General features: G+C 44.6%; 2 protein-coding genes across 2 annotated transcripts in view; one reads left to right on the top strand and one right to left on the bottom strand.

Moving 5' to 3' along the window:
• Positions 1 to 1,659: 1,659 nt before the first annotated feature.
• eif3ea (eukaryotic translation initiation factor 3, subunit E, a) overlaps positions 1,660 to 21,313 on the bottom strand; it is a 53,810-nt gene continuing 34,156 nt past the window's right edge. Inside the window, exons 10-13 of the mRNA XM_083760526.1 lie at positions 10,257 to 10,366; positions 3,678 to 3,780; positions 3,065 to 3,208; positions 1,660 to 1,868 (exon numbers count right to left, since the gene is read on the bottom strand). Of these exons, the coding sequence (XP_083616652.1) occupies positions 1,833 to 1,868; positions 3,065 to 3,208; positions 3,678 to 3,780; positions 10,257 to 10,366 (393 nt within the window). The 3' untranslated portion in view covers positions 1,660 to 1,832. The remainder of the gene's footprint in view (positions 1,869 to 3,064; positions 3,209 to 3,677; positions 3,781 to 10,256; positions 10,367 to 21,313) is intronic.
• LOC310855978 (ATP-dependent zinc metalloprotease YME1L1-like) lies at positions 18,890 to 21,127 on the top strand (the record flags this gene model as incomplete). Its single annotated transcript, XM_083761194.1, has 1 exon — positions 18,890 to 21,127. The coding sequence occupies one exon, from the start codon at positions 18,890 to 18,892 to the stop codon at positions 21,125 to 21,127; it is 2,238 nt and encodes a 745-aa protein (XP_083617320.1).

Below are 21,313 nucleotides of genomic sequence, written 5' to 3'. Positions count from 1 at the left end.
TATATTTGACTATTTTGGGAACATTTACCGCCCCACAATCATCATAGTCAGCAAAATGCTTCATGTCCTGATTGTAATAGCACTTGTAAATGCTCTACCCATTTCAACCACTAGGTGTGGCACTTAATCTTTTATTTATTCTGGGAAATATTTTTTTATGTGGATGGGATATTTCAAGGCTTGTGTGTGCGCATTTCTAACTCAGTATATACAGCATGTACTGTACATTCAGCCGTTCGTACGTCCTGAAAATCAAAGAAAGAAGGTTTTTTAAATCAATTGAAAATTGATGATTTTAGATAGAAGTTGGACGGTAGATTGAGATAGGTACAACCCGCAGAGGTCTTCCATGTCCACTATAAACACATTGTTATTTAGTCAAACATTTCATTAACACATCTTGTTAACACTGGTCTTACTTGGGACACCAGAGAAAGGGATACACACATGCTCACACACACACACAGACACACACAATGCAAGTTTCCATTTCATCACTGGAACTGCTCGCAAAAGCCTTTTTGTGGGGGGAAAACCTCTAACAATATGTAAAAAAAGAACCCTGGACATTTCCTTGCCAAAACCGATAGTGACCTTTCTCCTGACTTTGTTTATTTATTTATTCAGAGTGCAGTGACAGACATTGTGGTCGGGAGGACTGTTAGCCACAGGCCTGGTGTTGGTCTGGACGTCTCTCTAAAACAACATCTAAGAGTGCACTGGTAAGGTGAATGCAATAATTTAAGCCTAGAGGACTTTTATTTTCATGTGTCATTGGGGGGGGGGGGGGGGGGGGTGTACCGGTAAACCAATCACTTTGTTCACTTCATCCTTTTCTTTTTCTCTCCCCCCTCCTCCTCCATCTTGACCAGCAGCAGCCCTTTGCAGTCCACGGGAGCCGAGGTGACGTCAGCTTATGAATGGTCTGGCTGGCTCCGAGCCCCGGGTGCCACAGCAGCGAGGATGGGAGCTGCTCTCCTTCTCCTCCACAAAGACAGAGCAGTCAACCTGTCAGCCCTTTGACGAGACACTTGGTCCTCACTGGCCACGGTCATGTCAGCACTGACAATCAAAAAGGTGTTCAATGTGAGAAAGAGGAGAATAGGGTTAAGCCATATTTTTTTATTACAACATACAACCGCATCCTACGTCTAAACTATAGGCTTTGAGCAGACAGGGCACATTAAATGACTAGTTATCGAGTAGGAAGAGAAAGGGGATGAAAGGCTGGGGCTGTAAGCTGTTGTGATAGCGGGAGGAAGGGGGAGAGAGAAGAAAGTAGAGAACAGGGGGAGCAGGACATTAAAATGATTGTGTCTGTCTGGCTAATGGTTCTTTATGGCTCCCTCATGTCCTCAGATGGGAAGGATGACTGGCAGAGAGTATGACCACTAGTAACTGTACATCACCTCCGCTTGCCCCCTTCATCTCACAGTGAGACTGCCCGCTACGGTGAACCTACCACTAAAAACACCATAAAACCGACAGACTAAACACCCATTCATCATTACAGCGCATACATGGGCTGCATCGCACAGAACAGTCTTAGCCGTCCCACTCAAGTGACTCAATACGCACATTAAAACTTCATCAAGTATTACCAATACAAAAAGCCCGACCACTGAAACCTAAACCACCATTTGTAATGTCCAGAAATAAGGCAATCATGGGTGAAAATGGTTTTAGGTCTTTCTTTTTTTTATTGAATCAGTGAAAAAGTACTCTGCTTCTTGGGGGACAAGTAGGAAAAAAAGAAAAAGAAAGATGTAGCAGAGATGATGCATGGAGAACCGGGACGAAAAGAAAGATCTTTATCCGTCTTCTATGTACTTCTAAAATCCAGATTCTTGACCTGCCCAGTTTGGAGTCTGAAACATAAAGATAAAGATAAAGATCAACATTTGAGGAGTTAGTTTTGATCACCAAGAATGATCGATACAAACACTTTGTGAGTAATTGTGAGAAGAGAAAATGTAAAAGAAACAAGATACACGTGCAAGCATTTAACGTGACGTGTTCCTTCTTGTAGATGTCTAACTTCATGTGTGCGTGTGTGTGTTCTATTGTTACACAAGGGGTGGTTGTGAGAGTTGACAGGGACCCTCAGCAGCCTACCCAGATGGCAGGCAGTAAATGCACTCTATATGTAAGTGATTTGTAGCCCCGAGGACAGCAGGATGTAATGGTGCTGTGAGTTGTTTGCAGCCTCTTTTGTCTAATTACAAAAACTCCTTAATGAAGGGGGGTCTATGCTTTTTACAGGACAGGGTTATAGCAGCTCTCCCGCTGCAGATATTCAAACAATAAGGAGGAGGGTAATTGCGCACATCAAACGATACCCTTTGCTCAGTTTAAAAGTGAACATTTAATGTGCACTGTTGTAATTCCACGGCCTTGGCCCTTGCGTGTGTAGACTGAAGGACAGTGCTGTGGGGGGCTAATGCATCAATCCGCTTTTACTGACATGCCTCTCTTTACCAACTTCAAGGAGCTGAGGGCAGGTTGGGAGGGCTAGGTCAGAGGATGTGTGATTATGACATTCTGGGTAGTTGTAGTAGTTTCAACGGCCTAACATGCCACTCATCCGCGCAAGGTCAACATCAAAACACACGCACTGGGATGACAGCATCCACAGCCAAACATCTGCGGGAGCTCCTAAGTGCAGGGAACTCCAGGGCTTTGAGTAATGTTCACCAAGAGCCAGTTTGAGTGTGAGTCCACCTTATTTACGTTGCAGAGCTGAGTCACAGAGCTTGGGCCTCGTTTTACGGCTGTATTGGAATCTACCTTGTCATTAGGCCTTTGAAGGGCAATGGAAGGATGAAAGCGTTAGCTCTGTTAAACTTGCTCTTACTGGTTTATTTCGTGTAAAGAGAGCTTTTGTTGATGGTTGTTCATCAACATTCTTGGGCCCAGCTCTCCCGAGCTGATCATTTGAGAGGCTTTGAACTGCTCTGTGCTCATGTCCCCCTTCCAGCCATGTGATCAGTCAAGGAAGGGTTGGTGGCCTCTGGCTAAGGGACGAGGGTTCATCTATGGGTTTGTGCAGGTGCGTCATGCTCACCTCGCTCTTGGCGCTGTGGGCCTGCTTCTCCTGCTTCTTCTCAATGTTCATGGCCAACATTTGGCTGCGGAAGGAGAGGCTCTTGGTCTTCTCAATCACCTGCTGGTACGGCGACACAGCGTTGTTCCCCATAACCACATGACCCTATAGGAACACAGGAGGGTGGTAACAGACACACGGTCAGGACAAATATGACATCACATCACATTTGGTCTTGCAAGACACACCCACAAAAAAAAGCCATGAACACCGACCTAGTAGTGGAATAGGTCGCATTCACATCATCTAGATAATTCTATGTCATTCCAGCGGAGTTGGGGTATGATTTGCTGATTACAGAGAGCCTGTGCTGTGATGCTTATTCCAAAACATGCAAGGCCAAAGAGGTGGGTCACAACGTCCTCACAATATACCCTTCAATTTAAATCAGGACATACATAAAGGTACATTTTAGTCATATTCCCACAACGGTCACACCTAACAGTATGTAGAACAAACGGCCCCCAGTTTAAAGAAAGGGGGGTGGTGGTGGGGGGTGTCTGTTGGGGAATCTTTGATCAATCAATCAAGTCCTGGACTGATTGATTGAGGAGGCAGACAGGGGGCGTCTTACCAGCTTGGAGTCAATCTTGGCATCTAGCCTGGCGTTGCGGATAAGGTTGACGATCCATCTCTCAGCCTCGTCGGGCGTCATGTTCAACTTGTCTGCCAGCATGCTGTGGAAAGGAAGCAGACACACGATCAGGTAGGAAGACAGGAAAACGCTAGTGGGGTATAGCTACTGTAGGGGCAAGACGGTGTCAGGGCAGATTCCCATGAACATGCAATATGGGTATGTGCTTACTGTTGAGGAAGCCGGATAGACCACACATTATGATACGGTTGATGATGCTGCGTTTGGTCGTGTAAATAATTTTTTCACATTTTAATTTGATTTTTCCCTTTTTTTTCCTTTATTTTTATTTGTTTATCTTATCTATCTTAATTGTCTATCCATGAATACGTACTCTGCTGTTGTTGCTTGTGTTTGTATTGTAGGTTTTATGTTTTATGTGTTTGTAAAAAATCTAAAATAAAGTACTGATCATAAGAGTATAACGGGATTGGGTTAAACTATGTGAGCTTGCAAAGATCCTATGCAGTAAACTACTCAGTTACTTTTACTCAAGATTTAAATTAACATGATTTTAATGTGGCTTAATGTATTAAGTCCATAACTTTATGCTACACATCAACATGATGGATGTTGTGCATTATGTGGTGTAGCCAATTAAGTGACAACATTAATACCAGCTGCTATTAAAGCAACAGTGTTAATGAGCGAGCGACAGTGGCTGTACTTAGGGCAGCAAGACGGGTTTATAATAGAGAGAAACAAAGCAAAACAAAACCTGCAACACACACATTTAGAAGGGTGAATTATTGTAGGTGCAAGGCTCAAAGATACTCAATTAAAAGAAGGAACGTCAGCACTCAGCATTGAATGTCCTTTTTCAGCGTTGTCACAGCGATGAGGAAGGCCCATCTGGCTGAAACGCATACGTACGTTGGCTCATCAGAGGTAAATAAACATGTGAAAAAGGACATTAAATGAGTGCTGGCATTCCTTCTTTAAATCAGGTGTATATAATATGAAATGGGGAAAATGCCTGATTTAGAGAGTTTGTGTTTACACAAACACTCAAAATTGTCCATTCATTGTCAATGGGATTTAATATTTGTGTAGGTCAGGACAAAGTGTGTGCACATGCACCAAAAGCTGGACATAGGAGGGGCTATCACCCCATATCTACGACCCATAACAAACATGTCCATGACCCAAATCTTGGGAAACACTTGATTTAGAGACTCCTGAAGCCAACTCAATTAGAGGCAGTAAACCCCCCCCCACCCCCCCTGTTCTGAGTCTGTTTCTCTCCTTCCTCTTTGATCCCTCCCTCGCTCCTGGACATGCCGTGTCTCTCCACCTGGTCCCTACCGTGTGTGACACAGCAGCAGACCCAGGACCAGCTACTGTCCACCTGGTCCCTACAGCAGCCCAGGACCAGCAGACCCAGGACCAGCTACTGTCCCTCCAAATGAAAGCCAGGTTGCAGCCCGTGCCGCTGCTTCATACAGCGGGACGTGGATGTGTCACAACAGAGGAAGGGAGGTGGGGGGGGGGGGTGGCCGTTCCTCTTTGATCCAAAGAGTGCAGCTGGCCTCCCTTGTGGCTTTCGAAATAACTAGACCCCCTTGATACCGCCATCTAGACCCCCTCCCCACGTTTCCTGCCCCCCCCCCCCCCCCCCATTTCATATAAGGGGCCTATAAATATCCCTGCCCCCTCTGCCCGCCACACTGCCCACAATTACTACAGCTACCCTACTCCTCATCTCAAAGGAAAGACACCTCTCTCACACACACACACACACACACACACACACACACACACACACACACACACACACACACACACACGTTTGAACAAACCTTATTAACACACATGCTTGGAAAATAGGTTACTAATTTGAGTGCAAGCGGCCTGAGTGTACTTACTGTGTGTGTGTGTGTGTGTGTGTGTGTGTGTGTGAGTGTGTGTGTGCAAAATAACAGGGGTTATGAGGTCTGTATAAAAACAATTTACCCCACTAATTATCACTTCCTGGTCCATTAATCACATTTTGCGAGCCTCATTCAGCGGAACAGACCAGTGAGTAAGCTAGAACCTGGCCAGACCAAACCACTTCTCACGCTATGGGTCCACACAGACGCATCCCCACAACCGCTAATGCCAGCAGGACGATTTGAACTGTCGCTCTATGACCGGGAGACCTACTTCCTTGTAAATGCCCCCCTTGAAAGTAATCTCATTTACGATAATGTTTGCCTTACCTCAAGGGCTCGAACAGAAGAAAAAGGAAAATCATCCAAACCCACTAAGGTTTCTTTTTTTTCCTTTCCTTTTTCAAATTGTAGCAAAAACCACATACAGGAGGGGGCTGCAATGACATCAGTGTCTGGAAGGGTCGTTAAGACATCAACAACAAATAAATAGCATTACCTCAGCATAATAAGACGAAATAGAGTGTGGTCTCCCAATGACAGTGCATGATCTATCAGCACTTTCACCACAGAAAAGAGGATGGAGGAGGTGGACAGCAGGACAGAAAACACTGATTCATGTGAACCTCAACAGGCCAGAGGAGTAACAGAAGCATGGAGGGAGGCTGATCAACCTGTCACTCAGAGAGACATGATTCGACCCGCTAAGCTTTGCCGGACGGACGATTATGCTTTAGGCTCAGCAAAACCTGTGGAAAATGATGCTTGGCAAAGAAATCGCTCTTATGGATATTATTTGGGAGTTGGGACCTAGCAAGTGTGGAAAGTGTTGGCTGTCAAGTGACGTGCGTTGGGATGGTGATGGCTAACACATGTCTGCCATCACAAAGTGACACCGTTAACACCAGAGAGGCCAACGCATGGGCCTCCTGTCTGAATGAGGCAGCCCGTATGCCTGATGGCTGCCCATGCATAGCAAATGGCTCATTGAGGGATAATCACAGTGCATATTCACAGCCAAAGGCCAATTTGTTAAAGGTAATCTGAGGATAGCTGAACAGAACACAATAATCTGTCATGACCTTGCTCACCAGTAGAAAACCGGTGAAAAACTGTAAGGAAAACAGCAAATCCCTAAATTGTCAAGTCTAGCCTACTTCTGACGCATTCACACGTATACACCAATAAAGGCCAAATACAAAGAAGTGTTGTTTTGGTTTTGGCTTATCCCATGCAGTGATTAAGTGATTGCTGCACAGGGGTGTTGGGTATTTTGTTTGGCAGTTTAGTAAAGTGGGGGCACATGTCAGTCCAAGCCCCAAGTGAGATATGAACATCAAAACAAACACAATCGAGTTTAACCGTCAAAGAACCCCTGAACGTAATCTATCCTCCATAGTGCACAGAACCCCCAAAAAGCGCTGGGTTCTGGCCTGCAGCAGCCAAAGATCTCTAATCTAATTTATAAAAGGAAAATCAGGTCATGCTTTCCTCATAGGAAGGGCATTTGTGTGTCAGAGAGGGGCAGCCTTTATCTTGCTGTCTTTCTGAGGTAGGTCCTTCTCAACAAGGCTTACATAGACCCTGGAGAGCAAATAAGAGCAAGTTGCAGGGGGAGACAGGGGTAGCAATGTGAGGAGATGTGAGAGGGGAAGAGTGAGTGCCGGACTTACACAACCCAAACTATTGACATCCTTTGGCCCTTAAACCAAGCAGACAGCTTCCATGACTGGTTTTGTTTTACACAACCATGCCCCTGTTCCTTGGGGGAGAGGGGATCACTTTCATTTCGACCCCTTACTCACTCTGGCTCCTGAGCTTTCGACTTCAGGCTACAGGACTCCTCTGTGTCTCAATACCAACCTCACACTAAGGTAGAAGGGTCAGACATAGGGGTATAAATGGGTTAGAGAGGAGGAGGAGGAGGAGGGAAGGGGTTCTTCTTAAAAAGTAGCCCCCTTCTTAACATGGCTGGGCTAAAATGAATGCATTGTTAAACACTACCATATGATAGCATTTGGAGATTCCAAGCCATTTGGAGCAGCCCTGTTTTCGGCTTGGGGTAAAATTGATTTTTCGGGAAAACCGAAATGACCGTGTGGTCTTTCTAATGACTCAATTGTGAGGTGGAAAGATCCTCCATTTTAGGTCCAAATACACAACACTTGCCAGTGAACAAAAATACAATGCGGCAATGGGAAAAGACTGTCCACTCACACCATTTCCAGCGAAGCAAGGGCTAAACAATCATCTCTGGCACTTACTTAAAACGTCAAAGAACAAGTGTGCCATTTGAGGTCGATGAAGGGCCTTGCAAGCAACAAATCAATGTTAGAAGGGATTTATCCCAGTAAATCACACAATAAAAACAATTAAAGAGGAAATGCACACACTGGGACATTCAAAAAGTCTAGACAAAAGGATGTGTGTGCGCAATTATGAGTGCAGGCTTGAATTGCAGGGTCACATTTTCACTGCCTACAGTAAGTTTTACATAAGCCTAGTTACTGCATAAAATAACTAAATTACGCCAAATTCTGGTCTACTTCTGTGTCCCATGCCATGGGCAAAGAGCGAGCAAATATCTGTGAAAGTATCACGGCCAGCAGGCCGTAAAAATGGCCTCATTAAAAACAGGCATCAAATTCATTCGGGTCCATGCTTGGGTGCAAAGGGCTTCTGGGCTAGAGGACTAATGACTTGGAATTTGGGCGTTTGTCAGAAATAGACACATGCTGTCATAACACCGAAAATAAACAGGGAAATCCCTGGCGCTGCCCACAACGTATCCTCCTGCTGCAGAAACCTCAACAAACAAACCTGAAAATACTGGAAAAAAGGTGAAAAGTAGAAAAATCACCGTTCAACTTCCTATTTCGATGTTACCACTAACCTTTGTGGTCTTTAACAAGTAAATGGATCCAATTGCAGTAAGACTGCCAAAAAGAGCCAGGACTCCTAATCAATTCCAGACAATCTGCAACTGGAGATTTCGACAGAGTGCGATCATGTTCCATGGTTCAACCTTGACTACAGACCTCCACAGCTCTATATAACAGTCAATGCAATCATTTTCGTGTCAAGAGAAGTAATTCATTCCCTTCTTTTCACTGAGCATCATATGTTCAGGGTAGCATATTTTGAAATGCAAGCCTGCCTTCAGTGTTTGAACATAGTAACATACCAAATATGCCTGAGGGGCAACAAATGTGAACATGGCTTTCTCAACGCATAGGGCCATTATACGCATAGGGCTACAACAGTGAGGTAATCATGATTAAACAAGACACCTACTTATGTACGAGTTAACATGATATCAGAGATCTAAGGCATGGCATAGGAAAATCCAGGCATGCAAACACAGAGGCTAATAGTCTGGAAGGGTGGATGCTCTGAAAACACATCTTTGTATTTTGTCATTTTCGAAAAATTTATGTAAAGAGGCAGCCCAATCATATAATCTCTCTTAATTGCATACAATTACTATAATCTCCATTTCCCCCTCTAATGCTCACTATAATTAGCATTGACTAAATTTCTTGGTTTTGGTGGACATCCAAGGTTAATTTATTTTTCATGTCACAACACTGTGTTTTGAACTGGGGTCAGTAGATCCCCTCAGAACCCCCTGACCCAATACAACCCAGCGGAAGAGGGCTTGAAAAAGGCACAGTGGTTGGGAACGTCTGAAGCCATCTCCAAACTCTGACCTCTTCCTGGGAGAAACCTGTCTCTGGTTTGGGCTCACCCAGGTGGTCTTTAATGTCTAGTGAGCAGAATGGCCGCTGGAGACCTGGTAGCACTTAAACTTCCAAATGCCTAATCTCTAAGTGTGTGATCAGCATGCGTGCGTGCATGCATGTATGGCATGTGTGTGTGTGCTCCCACGTATGTGTGCGTGTTGTGTGTGTGTGTGTGTGTGTGTGTGTGTGTGTGTGTGTGCGCGTGTGTGTACATGCATGTGTGCAAGTGCATGCGCGAGTGAGTGTGTGTGTGTGTGTGTGTGTGTGTGTGTGTGTAACTGTGCGTGTCTTTTCGTCTAGGGAGGATAGGGCAATAAACACATATCTGTTTGGGACATTCCACTAAATCACAAGACTGTTGTACTTCTTGCACTAAACAAGCCTAGCAATAGCACACAGCAGAGGGCACTTCCTCATGGTCTCCAGGGGTTCTGCTGGATTAACAAAACCAATACGGTATTCCACCTTCCAGCAATACTAACAGTGAGATGTCAGATGTCACTCTGTAATCAGTGTTGCCAGATTGTGTGAGATAAATAAGCAACCAGGTCCATGAAAACAAGCCCTAAAGAAGCATTGACTGGGCTATTTGAAAATAGCCGATTGAAAAGCTCACAGCGCGTCACAATGCAATGCGTTGTGAGCTTGTAGAGCTGCTATTTTCAAAGCAATCACAGAAGAAAAGTGACAAAATGTGGAATATTCTTTGAAACATTTCAACAACAACAATGGGGGTTCCTGGCACAAAATATGTTTAGATGGAGGGTCCATAGTTGGACAAATACATTAATCTGGAGGTCCTTGACATGAAAATGTGTGAGAATCACTGGTTTAAAACAACATTGTTTGAAACAAGCCCAAAATAAGCAACTACACTTTAGTGGCAAGTGGCAACACTGACCAACCTGATGCTGATACACTGATGTATTCTGCAGAACGTCTCAAAGATGAAGAGCCGGGCGTTCTCAATGAAGTCCTCCAGGCAAGCGACCAGAAAGAAGTCGTTCACGAGAACCTAGGAGAGAGAGAACAGGTTAACGTTACTGTAAATATTATACTAAGAGTTATTTCAGTCGGTGTATAGGCTAGCTGAAACTACGGTTTCTGGAAGGTCAAGACAGTGAAATGAGGACAGACTTCAGAGTTTTTCAGAGACTCGCTGAGGCCTTCTGGCTGAACAGTCCCTGAGAACCATATATGCACTCTAAGTGCAGCATTACAGGTTTCCTTCTTTTTCCTTTTTGGGGGATTCAAGTCTGATTCAATTGTGGGTAAAGTCAATTCACTGAAACCCAAGTCAAATTAAAACAGAACAGGGAAAACTAAATCACAGTTTTGAGATACGGGCACAGTGAATGGGTTTAGGGAAGTCCATTTTGGCCACATTTAAGTTACAGCGCGGTTTGCTTTGGCACAAGTCTAAAAGGAGAAAGCCCCATCTGTTAAAAAAAACTACATCCCAGGCCACTCAGGGTGCTCCAAATCAACCACAAATCTTTGAATTCCACGGTCTCCACATGAAACAAGAATGCAAGAATGGAGCCAGCCACTGAACTGACCACAGTGGCTGTGACTTATCACCCTTCATCTCCTCTGGTGTTGCCGTGTCAACTCTACAGTGCAGGACCTCCAATTTACACACCATCATAGTCTCAAAAGGGCATTACGGTCACAATAAGACACATGAGCACCTCCACTCTGCATACACCCACAGATGAGACCTAGACTCTTCTGCAGTTCATGTATCACCTGTGGCCAGCTACAGAGAGAAATATGGCCTTGCTTGGACTTTTGATGTTAGCCAAAAGGAGCAATCAGACAATTCATCTATCTAGATGGTGAACGCTCATGACCCAGCTGTGCCCCCAGAGGTACCGTTGAATGAAATGCTCACATTCCACAGTTGTTGCTGTGCTCAAACTATCCTTTGAGTACCACTTCACATCACTGAACTCCGTCTTCAAACACTTCTCCAAGAATTGCCAGCTCTTTTGTTTGCTTAAGCTTAGAAAGCTGCTATCTAACAAGAGTTCTGCTTGAATAAATCCCAACTACATGGCGCTATCAGGCAACGCACATTTCAGCTATGACAACGCTTATCTTAGGCTGATAAACTTTGAACAGCTAAGTGCTCTAATTACTGTCATCTGGGATTCAGACCACAAAGCTTAAACAAGGTCTGAAAGGGGCTTCGAGAGGCCTTTTATGGACAATGTGAACTATAGGTAGGCTATACTTTTCCTTCTTGGACATGCAAGAATAAAACATCTGACAGTGATTCCAGATGGGAACTGAGAGGGTGGAAAAACAACACCAACATGAACACCCTAAACAAGACAATTCAAACCAAGATATACTCCCCACTTTTAACCATTTCCCTGCCATTTGCGTGAATCCACGTCATTTGGATTAATCTTAATTTGCAGGGATTAACGTTAATTGGTCTTTTATAGAGCTTTTGATCGATCACGTCGAGATGCTACTCGCATTAGCATTGGGTTGCTAGCTGATGGAGCGCGCCATCTTGAATTTCTCGCGCACCAGTGGCCACTCTGTTTCTTTCACGTTTTCGCGTCACATTTTCACAAAATTTCAAAAATAGCAGACCTCCAAGCTCGTAGTGTGGCACTCGGTCCCGCGCTATGAGCTTGTAGATCTGCTATTTTTCAATAGCTAAAGTATAACATAATACTTAAAACACCAAAAGGGGTTCCCGCCCAAAATGGGTTAAACCTTACTGTTATCGCTTTTAAAACAGTAGGTAGGAAAATGGTTGCAGACCATCACAGGTAATGCATTGAAGCTGCAGTCAAACCCTTAGCGTAACCACCCACCTTGTTACAACTATGTGTGGACAAAACAAGTTTTGACGAGGGCTTTTCAATGTACTGTGTAAGCTCTGATAATGACAGGTACCTCTTCCCAGGCCAGTGCTAAAAGCACCTGGAATAACTTGGGTTGACCTGCATGGTAGCAGGGGAAGACAGAGTCTTTGTAAAAACATCCCTGCGGAGCGAGGTCAGGACCGACCCAGAGAGTTCTGCAAAAGTGCGTGCAAGTGTTTAACAAGGTCGAAGATTGAGGTTGTGTGTCATGTCTGAGCTGAAATGGGATACACTTCTAATATTGTTGAAAGTACATGTCATCATTTGAAGATGGTCCCTGGAGGCAATTGCACAGGAAAAATCTCATTTTCTCAGAGGCCATGCTTGGAATTCTTTCTGTCCAAGTACACATTTTGTAAGGATATTATGAAGTAAAAACAAATCCACCCAAATTAGTTTGTTTATAGGCTTCTTATTTGTTAAATGGTGATTTGGAAAGGGGCAGACTCTTTGTATTAGCTTAAACATAGATTAGAACGAAACGGAACCTTCAGTAAACCACTGACATGATTTATAAACATTTACTACAGTGAAAGAGCCATTTGATCAGGCCAGATGTTTTTCATTGTGGACATTTATCGTCAAGAAGCAAAAGATGAAAAAGGGCCCAAACAACCCCAAGTTTAGTCCTTAGTACTCTTCAGTAGGTCCAAATTACCAAATCATTTGGGAAATCTAAATTACAGTCCATATGCAAAGAATGAACTGGGGGATCAGGTTTCAGTCAAACATAGAACACAGAACCAATTAGCACACCTGCTGTGCCTCTAAATCTGATTGCTAGCCAATGACTGGGCCTCCTGAACCCCCCCCCCCCCCCCAAACCCACTAGAGGGCCTAAATTACCCATCTCCTGGGCTTAGTCAATCAATAACACGTGATTTGCCATACATGAATGAATACCTCTGTTTCTCTCATGATTATAGTGTAACTCAAACTGATAAACTAACGCTCCAGTTCGGTCTCTATCCTTCTTTATACTCTATGAGGAGGCTCTGAGAAGGAAGAGAAGTGGTCACGTGACTGGGCTGCGCCATTACGCTTTCATGGACGCTTTCATGGGAGCCAAACTACCCGGAGGTTTGGCAGAATGGAGTCAATGAGAGCTCAGTGACCAGCTCATGAACACACATTATTTATGAATGACTGAGACCTTTTGTAAAGTAATCACTTCTGGAAAATAACAGAAGACATGTAAACACATCATCATTGTCTGCTGTGTTGCTTTTCGATGTGTACACTGTGTAATTTTTATAGAGGTATGGTATCTAAAGAGCACAAAGTACCTTTCTGAACGTATCAAGTATCACAAGACTTCCCACCGTTTCCTGTCTGGCAGCCAAATCTCGCGATACTTCGGAGCCAGAAACGACACCTGCTGCTGTTTAGATACTCAGATAAAATTATTTACACGTGCACTCTGTGCACATCGAAAAGTAAGTGATTAGAAAACAACATGTGATATGTCTTTTTATATTCCTGAACTGATTTGGTCCAGCCAGCTCCATTCACTGCAATGTATTCATTGCACTTCCGGTGTGAGTTTGACTCCCATGAAAGTGTCCATGAAAGTGTCATGGCGCAGCCAAGTCACATGACCACTTCTCTTCCTTCTCAGAGCTTCCTTATGGCCAATCAGGAAGTGTAGCCCTCCACAGCTGCAGTGTAGCCTCTCTCTAGTCTAGGCTGTGGATCGCCAAGGGGATTGTTATGATCGGCGTGAGCTTGGATTAATGTTTTAGAAGATCCCAAACATCATACTTTGTCGACTAATAACCGCACACGCGGCCATGTGCACGTCGGATTCGGATGTAGGCTGTTTCTACCATGCGAGTAAAATAGATTTAAAAATATATTCTTTTTAAAGCTGGATTAATGCTCTTTAATTAAATCTCATCATCTCATTTTGGCACAGGAGGATAAACAATAAACCAAAATCAATGACAACATTGAAAGAATATGGGCTAGAACATTTTGGTAAGCTGCAATATCAAAGAATATTGAGGACTGAAAGGGTCTTTGATTAGATGATTGTTTCCATTTTCAATTCTTCCAATCACAGCTACTGAAGGTGATCCAACGGGGGGCGGTGGAAATAGGAGGAGGTTAGGGGGAGTAACGTCACAGCACCCCACTGAAAGGAAAACATTTCCTCTGGCCTGGTTGGGCCGGTCTCATGGTCAGATTGGCATGACACAATCATCTGCAATTTACTTCTAAGTTCTGTGTAGACGCAAAGCTGACGTTCCTCGATTCATGCGGTCACAAAGACATGCCTTTACAGTCAGTGCCTGGTGTAAAATGTACAACAATGCCATGGTTACGCTTTGCCTATGCTACCTATAGCATATAGCTTGCAGTCAGATCTTGTTTTTGGATTCACTGAATATATGAATGTATGTATTGAATCTGGGCTTTTGAATTTATACTAGACTAAATAGTTAAATAAATGCAATGTTTTTTATGTTTAGGCCCTATTGATTTTAAGTGAGATCCATTAGCGATGTTCAATGATATTTTATGTTTTGATTTGTATATGAATGTTGTACAATAATAGGATTGTTCAATAATTATTATTATTGAATGAATGGCTGAATGCATGAATGTCTTTATTGCAGACTCAAGGTCCATAGAAAAACAATTACATAAAACATATATAGGCTACATACAGTTAAAATAAATCACACCCGTATGAAGTGAGGGGCGCTCTTATCATCATCATACATCATCTCATTCAGGCCAATCACAATTTGCGTCCTCACCTTCGTCATCAATGTTTGTGTTGTGAGCTATCATTTTTCATGAAATTCGGCAATATGGTAGACTACGACGACAAGAGCGCTCCTCACTTCACACGGGTGTGATTTTTTTTAATGATTTGCTCAATCCATTTTTTGTATATCATATTTCATACATCATCCACGGAATGTGATGATGTATGATAAGAGCGCCCCTCACTTCACACAAGAGTGATTTTTGAGGGACGCTATCCCTTCCTATGTCTAGCATTGAGGGTTTGTGATAAACAAACATTGTTATGCTTAATATGCTACAGAGGGTTTGTGCAACACAAAATTGTGTAAACACACACATTGATGACAAAAGTGAGGACGCAAATTGTGATTGGCCAGAATGAGATGATGTATGATAAGAGCACCCCTCACTTCACACGGGTGTGATTTTTTTAATGCCATATTTAGCCAGTACGACCACATGCAAACTGCTAGCCTACTAAGCCTAGTAGCGAATGCTAGGCTACGTGATGTACAGGAGTATACAGTATATATATATGATATTTTCGGGCCATGTCCTAGACACTAAAGATTTAAACATGTTATGCTATCAAGAGCCCCTCTCTGCTACCATGGCCCATTTGCTTAGCTGTGAAAACAACGAAACTTTTGAACGAGTTTACGGTTTGTACCGTCAAGATGGCAACAGCGTGGAAGGTAGGGATGCCAAACGACTCATATTTGGCCAATCGACGAATCGAGGCCAAAAATCGACGTGTCGAACGACTTTTTTCCTTTTTTTTCTTCATTATTTTTATATTTTTTTGTTGCTGCGCAGCAGTTGAGGAGAACGCAACTATGCATTCCTTTAAGCAACACAACTTCTGCAGCTGCATCCATATGTTTAGAATTTGCACAATGATCAAATCCCAATAATAAAAAATAAACTTTATTTTGTAAACAACGAAACTGAAGGAGCAGCGGCGCTATCGGCTAGCCGCTAGTCCCAACTCTCAAGTGTCTGCAGCCTGTCACGAGTAATGAACTGATACGAGACGCACGTTGTTCCGTATTTTAATGTCGGGTCGGATAATAAATACAGTATAAATGACGGCGGGATTTATTTGACAACTCTATCCTGCTTTCTTCACGAGAAGAGAAGAGCGCTCACCGCTCAGAACAGAGCAGACCTGTGGCTGTCAGCTCACTTTACGGCATGTGTAGACGAGCTGGGTCTGGGAAGCTCAGAGCTGCAGCCATTGGCTCATGATACGAGCACACGACCAATGGGACAGATCATTCAGTGTTGCTAAGATACCACCCCCCACCACACACACACGCACACACCCTTGGACGATGGGGTCCACAGCGCTCTGCTCAAAGTAAACTTGCATGCAACGAGCGGCACTGACTGACTGAAAAAAAAAAAATACAAATAAAAACGATTTTTCGACTCATACGTTTTGAGTCGCGGGAGGCATGAGTCGATAATCGAGTCGATTTTCAACTTTTTTCAACATCCCTAGTGGAAGGCGAACAATCTCAGTAATGATTGGTAGGGTCAGGTTTGTTTTATTAGCAAGGTTCAATGCATCGTTTATGACAGGGAGCAACCACTGCTTTCTCCCCTGCAGCAGGTGGACAGAGCCAGCAAGCAAAGTAGAGAAAATAAACGTAGCCACTGCTGCAGTGTGGGGAGATAGTGACACCCAAGTAGGGGTCTGAAATAGACATGAGCTGCGTTCAAACGAAGGTGACGTGGGTATTTCAGATGTTTTGTACACACCCATTTAGTGGACCAATTCTCTATCCTCTATTGAGAAAACTCATTTAGTGGACAAAAGCCACTGCTGAGGTGAATTGAGAATTAGCCAGTTATGAATCACAATCGTGTGAAGTAAGGGGTCCCTTTGGGGGCATGCACAAAGTCCATAGACTTGGCTGCCACATGACATCATGGAGGGCATGAATAAGACAAACAAAAAAAGTCCATAGACTTGGCTGCCACATGTCACGGGGGAAAGCAAGACGTTGGAGGACCCTCAGTAATGAAGTGAGCGGTGCCTTTGATACAGGGGTTAATATAGACAAGGGGATGAGGTAATATGACACAGCAACCAGTTACATAGTCAAGTGTTGGAGAGGCTAGCACCACTTAAAATGAGAGATTTGAAAATATGGTCTGATTAGCCACCTGAAAATATCCGGTTTACAACCATGCAACCAGTGTTGCATTGGTCATTGCATGCAGTACCATGGTGTCACCCCGAAGATTTTTCAGGAGCACGTGCATGGACACGCATCGTTTAAAAACAACCCTTCATTTCACACCTCAACAAAGTTTACAAAGGCTGCCGACTGCCGAGTGTCACACCAGGGTGCATTAACATTGGAATGAGCCTAGACACATATCAATAGTCCATGTGTGACCTGCCTGTACTACGAGACTCTGTCTGATCAGCCCAGCTAATTTTTGATGGCCAGCTTTGTTTGTTTGTGTGGATTTTAGCGATGATTTGATTGGCTGATCACCGCATACTAGCGATGATTTGATCGGCTGAGCATATTATATTTTGATTAGGTGCACGTTTGAAGCACGGGTAGAAAGCTATTTCAACCAATCAGATTTCTTTGTCGGAACTACCTGTTGCATAATGTACGTAACTTCTGTCAGCTTGACAACATTCAGTGGAACTGATTTAGATTGAACCGGACTGGTTCTTCCTCGGCCAAAACACAGCCATGACTAAATCAGGGCCCTTTACACCGGCCACAGACATAACATATCTCTTTGGTTTGTCTGTCTGTTAGCATATCAATGTCACTGGCCATTGTCAAGCTATGCACATAAGCTGACAACTCATCTCTGTGTACGACCAACCATCCAATAATGCTTTTCTAAAAACATTTGTTCTGAGAATGGAAAATGGAATGCGTTCCGGGAGCCACAAGATACCCGTCTAGGATCCTGCCAGAATCCTTTCGGCCTGCGGGCCACGTCGGGTACCTGCTCCCGCAGGCTGACAGTTGAACATCGCTGTAATAAAGCATTCTTTCACCTTCATGACCTCAAACATTTCCTTTTAGATGGGCCAGTCTATGATGTCATCATGGTATGACTTCAAACTTGGGCGATATCAGTCAATTTATGACATATATGATGAAATTACTCTTTTGGTTCAAAGGCTTGATATTTTGTGCAAGGCGTCATCAGTTGCCGGCTAGCGTTAATTTTGTTGAAACCGACTAAAATAAGACTAAGATTTTTGATATTTAGTCGAATAAAACCAGATTAAGACTTAACAATTTCACATGACTAAATTGGACTAAAACTAAATGGTGTTATTCAAAAGACTAAATCAGAGAGATACAGCGCTCTATTATATAATGATTTCATTCCGGTGTCAGCAGGTGGTGCTGCCTCTGAGCCAGCTCTCTAATGCCTTCCATTCCTTGAAATATGTGGCCAGACATACTGCCCTGCCGAAATACTGCCATGCCCAACACAAGCCCTCGCGCCAAACAGCCAGTGTGAGCCCAAGGGAGCTGGGAAGAACTTCGCTTGAGGAGCTGGGATTGTCAGAACTGAGAAGCGCTCAGCTTGTGCAGCTGGTCAGCAGGTTGATGCCAACACTGAGCGCAAAGGAACCCTGTCGCATCCCAGCAGCGTGGCGGTCCACCCATGTCTCAGCAGACACCTTCTTGCAGAACAAACATGGCTTTTCGCTCGGATCATTGGGTTTATTTAGCTCGCCGACATTCTACAGACAATACCACAGTCAACCGAGTGCTGTCTGCTCAGAACTACAGAGCTCTCCTGTATGGATCCAGCATTGTGGATTCAAGACGCTGTTGTCATCCAGGATCAGACGATTGGGCTCTAGTTGTGATGGCCCAGTAGGTATTCACACTCGAACCTTCATGAAGCTACCAGAGAACGGGTCACTGGACCAAGTGATGAAACACAAGAGCCGAATCATTGTGGCATTGATATCCATCTTGCTTGTGGGTATCATCCACAGTTTGTGGACGGACGGTACTTTGGCTAAATACTTTAACGACTATGAGGTAGACACCAACCAGATACCAAATGTGTCATTTGATCATGTGAAAGGAGTGGATGAAGCAAGGAAAGAACTTCAACATGTCGTGGAGTGTCTCAGGAATCCCCAAAAAATTAGTGTAGTAGGTGGAAAACTTCCTAAAGGGATCCTCCTGGTCGGCCCCCCAGGTACAGGGAAGACTCTCCTGGCTCAAGCCGTAGCAGGGGAGGCCGGCGTGCCTTTCCATTACGCCTCTGGATCAGAGTTTGATGATATAAACATCAAGAAACTCTTCCAAAAGGCAAAAGCTAAAGTTCCCTGTATAATTTTCATTGACGATTTGGACAGCTTCGGGGGCAATAGGACAGATTCACAGACTGGACACTCCAGACAAACCATCAACCAGCTGCTGGCACAGATGGATGGGTTCATACCAAATGAAGGTGTCATTGTTATCGGTGCTACAAACACGGCAGAGCTTTTAGATGAAGCTCTGGTAAGGCCTGGGAGATTTGATGTACAGGTGACGGTCCCCATGCCTGATGTGAAAGGTCGCACTGACATTCTCAACTGGTACCTATCCAAGGTCAAAGCAGACCCTGCGGTAGACGCACAGATCATCGCCCGGGGCACCGAGGGCTTCTCTGGCGCCTCTCTTGAGAACTTGGTAAACCAGGCTGCCCTGAAGGCAGCCGCAGACAATGAGCTTGCAGTTACAATGAAGGATCTGGAGTTCGCCAAGGAGAAGATCCTCATGGATTCTGAGACCGTCCAGATCCAACATATGACCGTCCAGATCCCAGATGTGAAATTTGAACATGTCAAAGGAGTGGATGAAGCAAAGAATGAACTTCAAGTTGTCGTGGAGTTTCTCAAGAATCCCCAAAAATTCAGTTTTCTAGGTGGAAAACTCCCTAAAGGGATCCTCCTGTATGGCCCCCCTGGTACGGGGAAGACCCTCTTGGCTCGAGCTGTGGCGGGGGAGGCCGGCGTGCCTTTCTACTATGCCTCTGGATCAGCGTTTGATGAGGTATATGAGGGTGTTGGCGCTAGCCGCGTCAGGGAACTCTTTAATAGGGCAAAAAATCAATCTCCTTGTGTAATTTTCATTGACGAGTTGGACAGTGTCGGGGGCATTAGGACAGACTTACAGACCGGACACAGACAAACCATAAACCAGCTGCTTGCAGAGATGGATGGGTTCATACCAAATGAAGGTGTCATTGTTATCGGTGCAACAAACATGGCAGAGCTTTTAGATAAAGCTCTGGTAAGGCCTGGGAGATTTGATGTGCAGGTGATGGTCCCCATGCCCGACGTGAAAGGCCGCACTGACATTCTTAACTGGTACCTGTCCAAGGTCAAAGCAGACCCTGCGGTGGACGCACAGATCATCGCTCGGGGGACCATGGGCTTCTCTGGTGCCTCTCTGGCGAACCTGGTCAACCAGGCTGCCCTGAAGGCAGCCATGGACAATAAGCTGGCGGTTACGATGGAATATCTGGAGTTCGCCAAGGACAAGATTCTCATGGGTCCTGAGAGGAAGAGTGCACAGATTGACAAGAAGAACAAGACCATCACAGCCTACCATGAGTCTGGCCACACCATCGTCGCCCTCTACACCAAGGATGCAACGCCCATCCATAAAGTCACCATTATGCCTCGAGGCCTGACTCTCGGTCATGTGTCTCTGCTCCCAGAGGACGACTGCTGGCACCGGACACGAGCCCAGCTGTTGGCTGACATGGACGTCTTCATGGGAGGTCGCGTGGCTGAAGAGCTTACTTTTGGATATGACTACGTCTCCACCGGGGCGGGGAGTGACCTTGACAGTGCGACACAAATTGCAGAGAGGATGGTGACCAGAGCTGGAATGAGTGACAAGCTTGGCGTCATGACTTACCCCAACCAGAACAGGCAGAGCCCCGGGAGGCAAGCCGCCATCGAGCAGGAAGTCAGTACAATGCTGCAGGACTCGTACGAGCGAGCTAAATGCATCTTGCAGACATACAGTAAGGAGCACAAGATTCTAGCTGAAGCCCTGCTAACTTACGAAACTCTAGATACGAAACAGATCAAGTTGTTGCTGGACGGAAATTTGCCGCGCTCCCCCTAGACTCGGCAGCCGACGGCATCCTTTTCGAGGTCTTGTTCATTCTTGTTCATTCATTCATTTTCACACAGACTGAAAGATGAAGATCACGATACTGAACCTCATCTAACCCTGGATAACCATACATGGAGAAGACTGGATCATCACCTAGATCTGCATATATGGAGCCGGCCAGCAACTCTACATCTG

This window comes from Protomyctophum parallelum, assembly GCF_964188405.1.
Source record: "Protomyctophum parallelum genome assembly, chromosome: 3".
NCBI lineage: Eukaryota > Metazoa > Chordata > Actinopteri > Myctophiformes > Myctophidae > Protomyctophum > Protomyctophum parallelum.
This window is presented reverse-complemented; position numbering and strand designations above follow the sequence as displayed.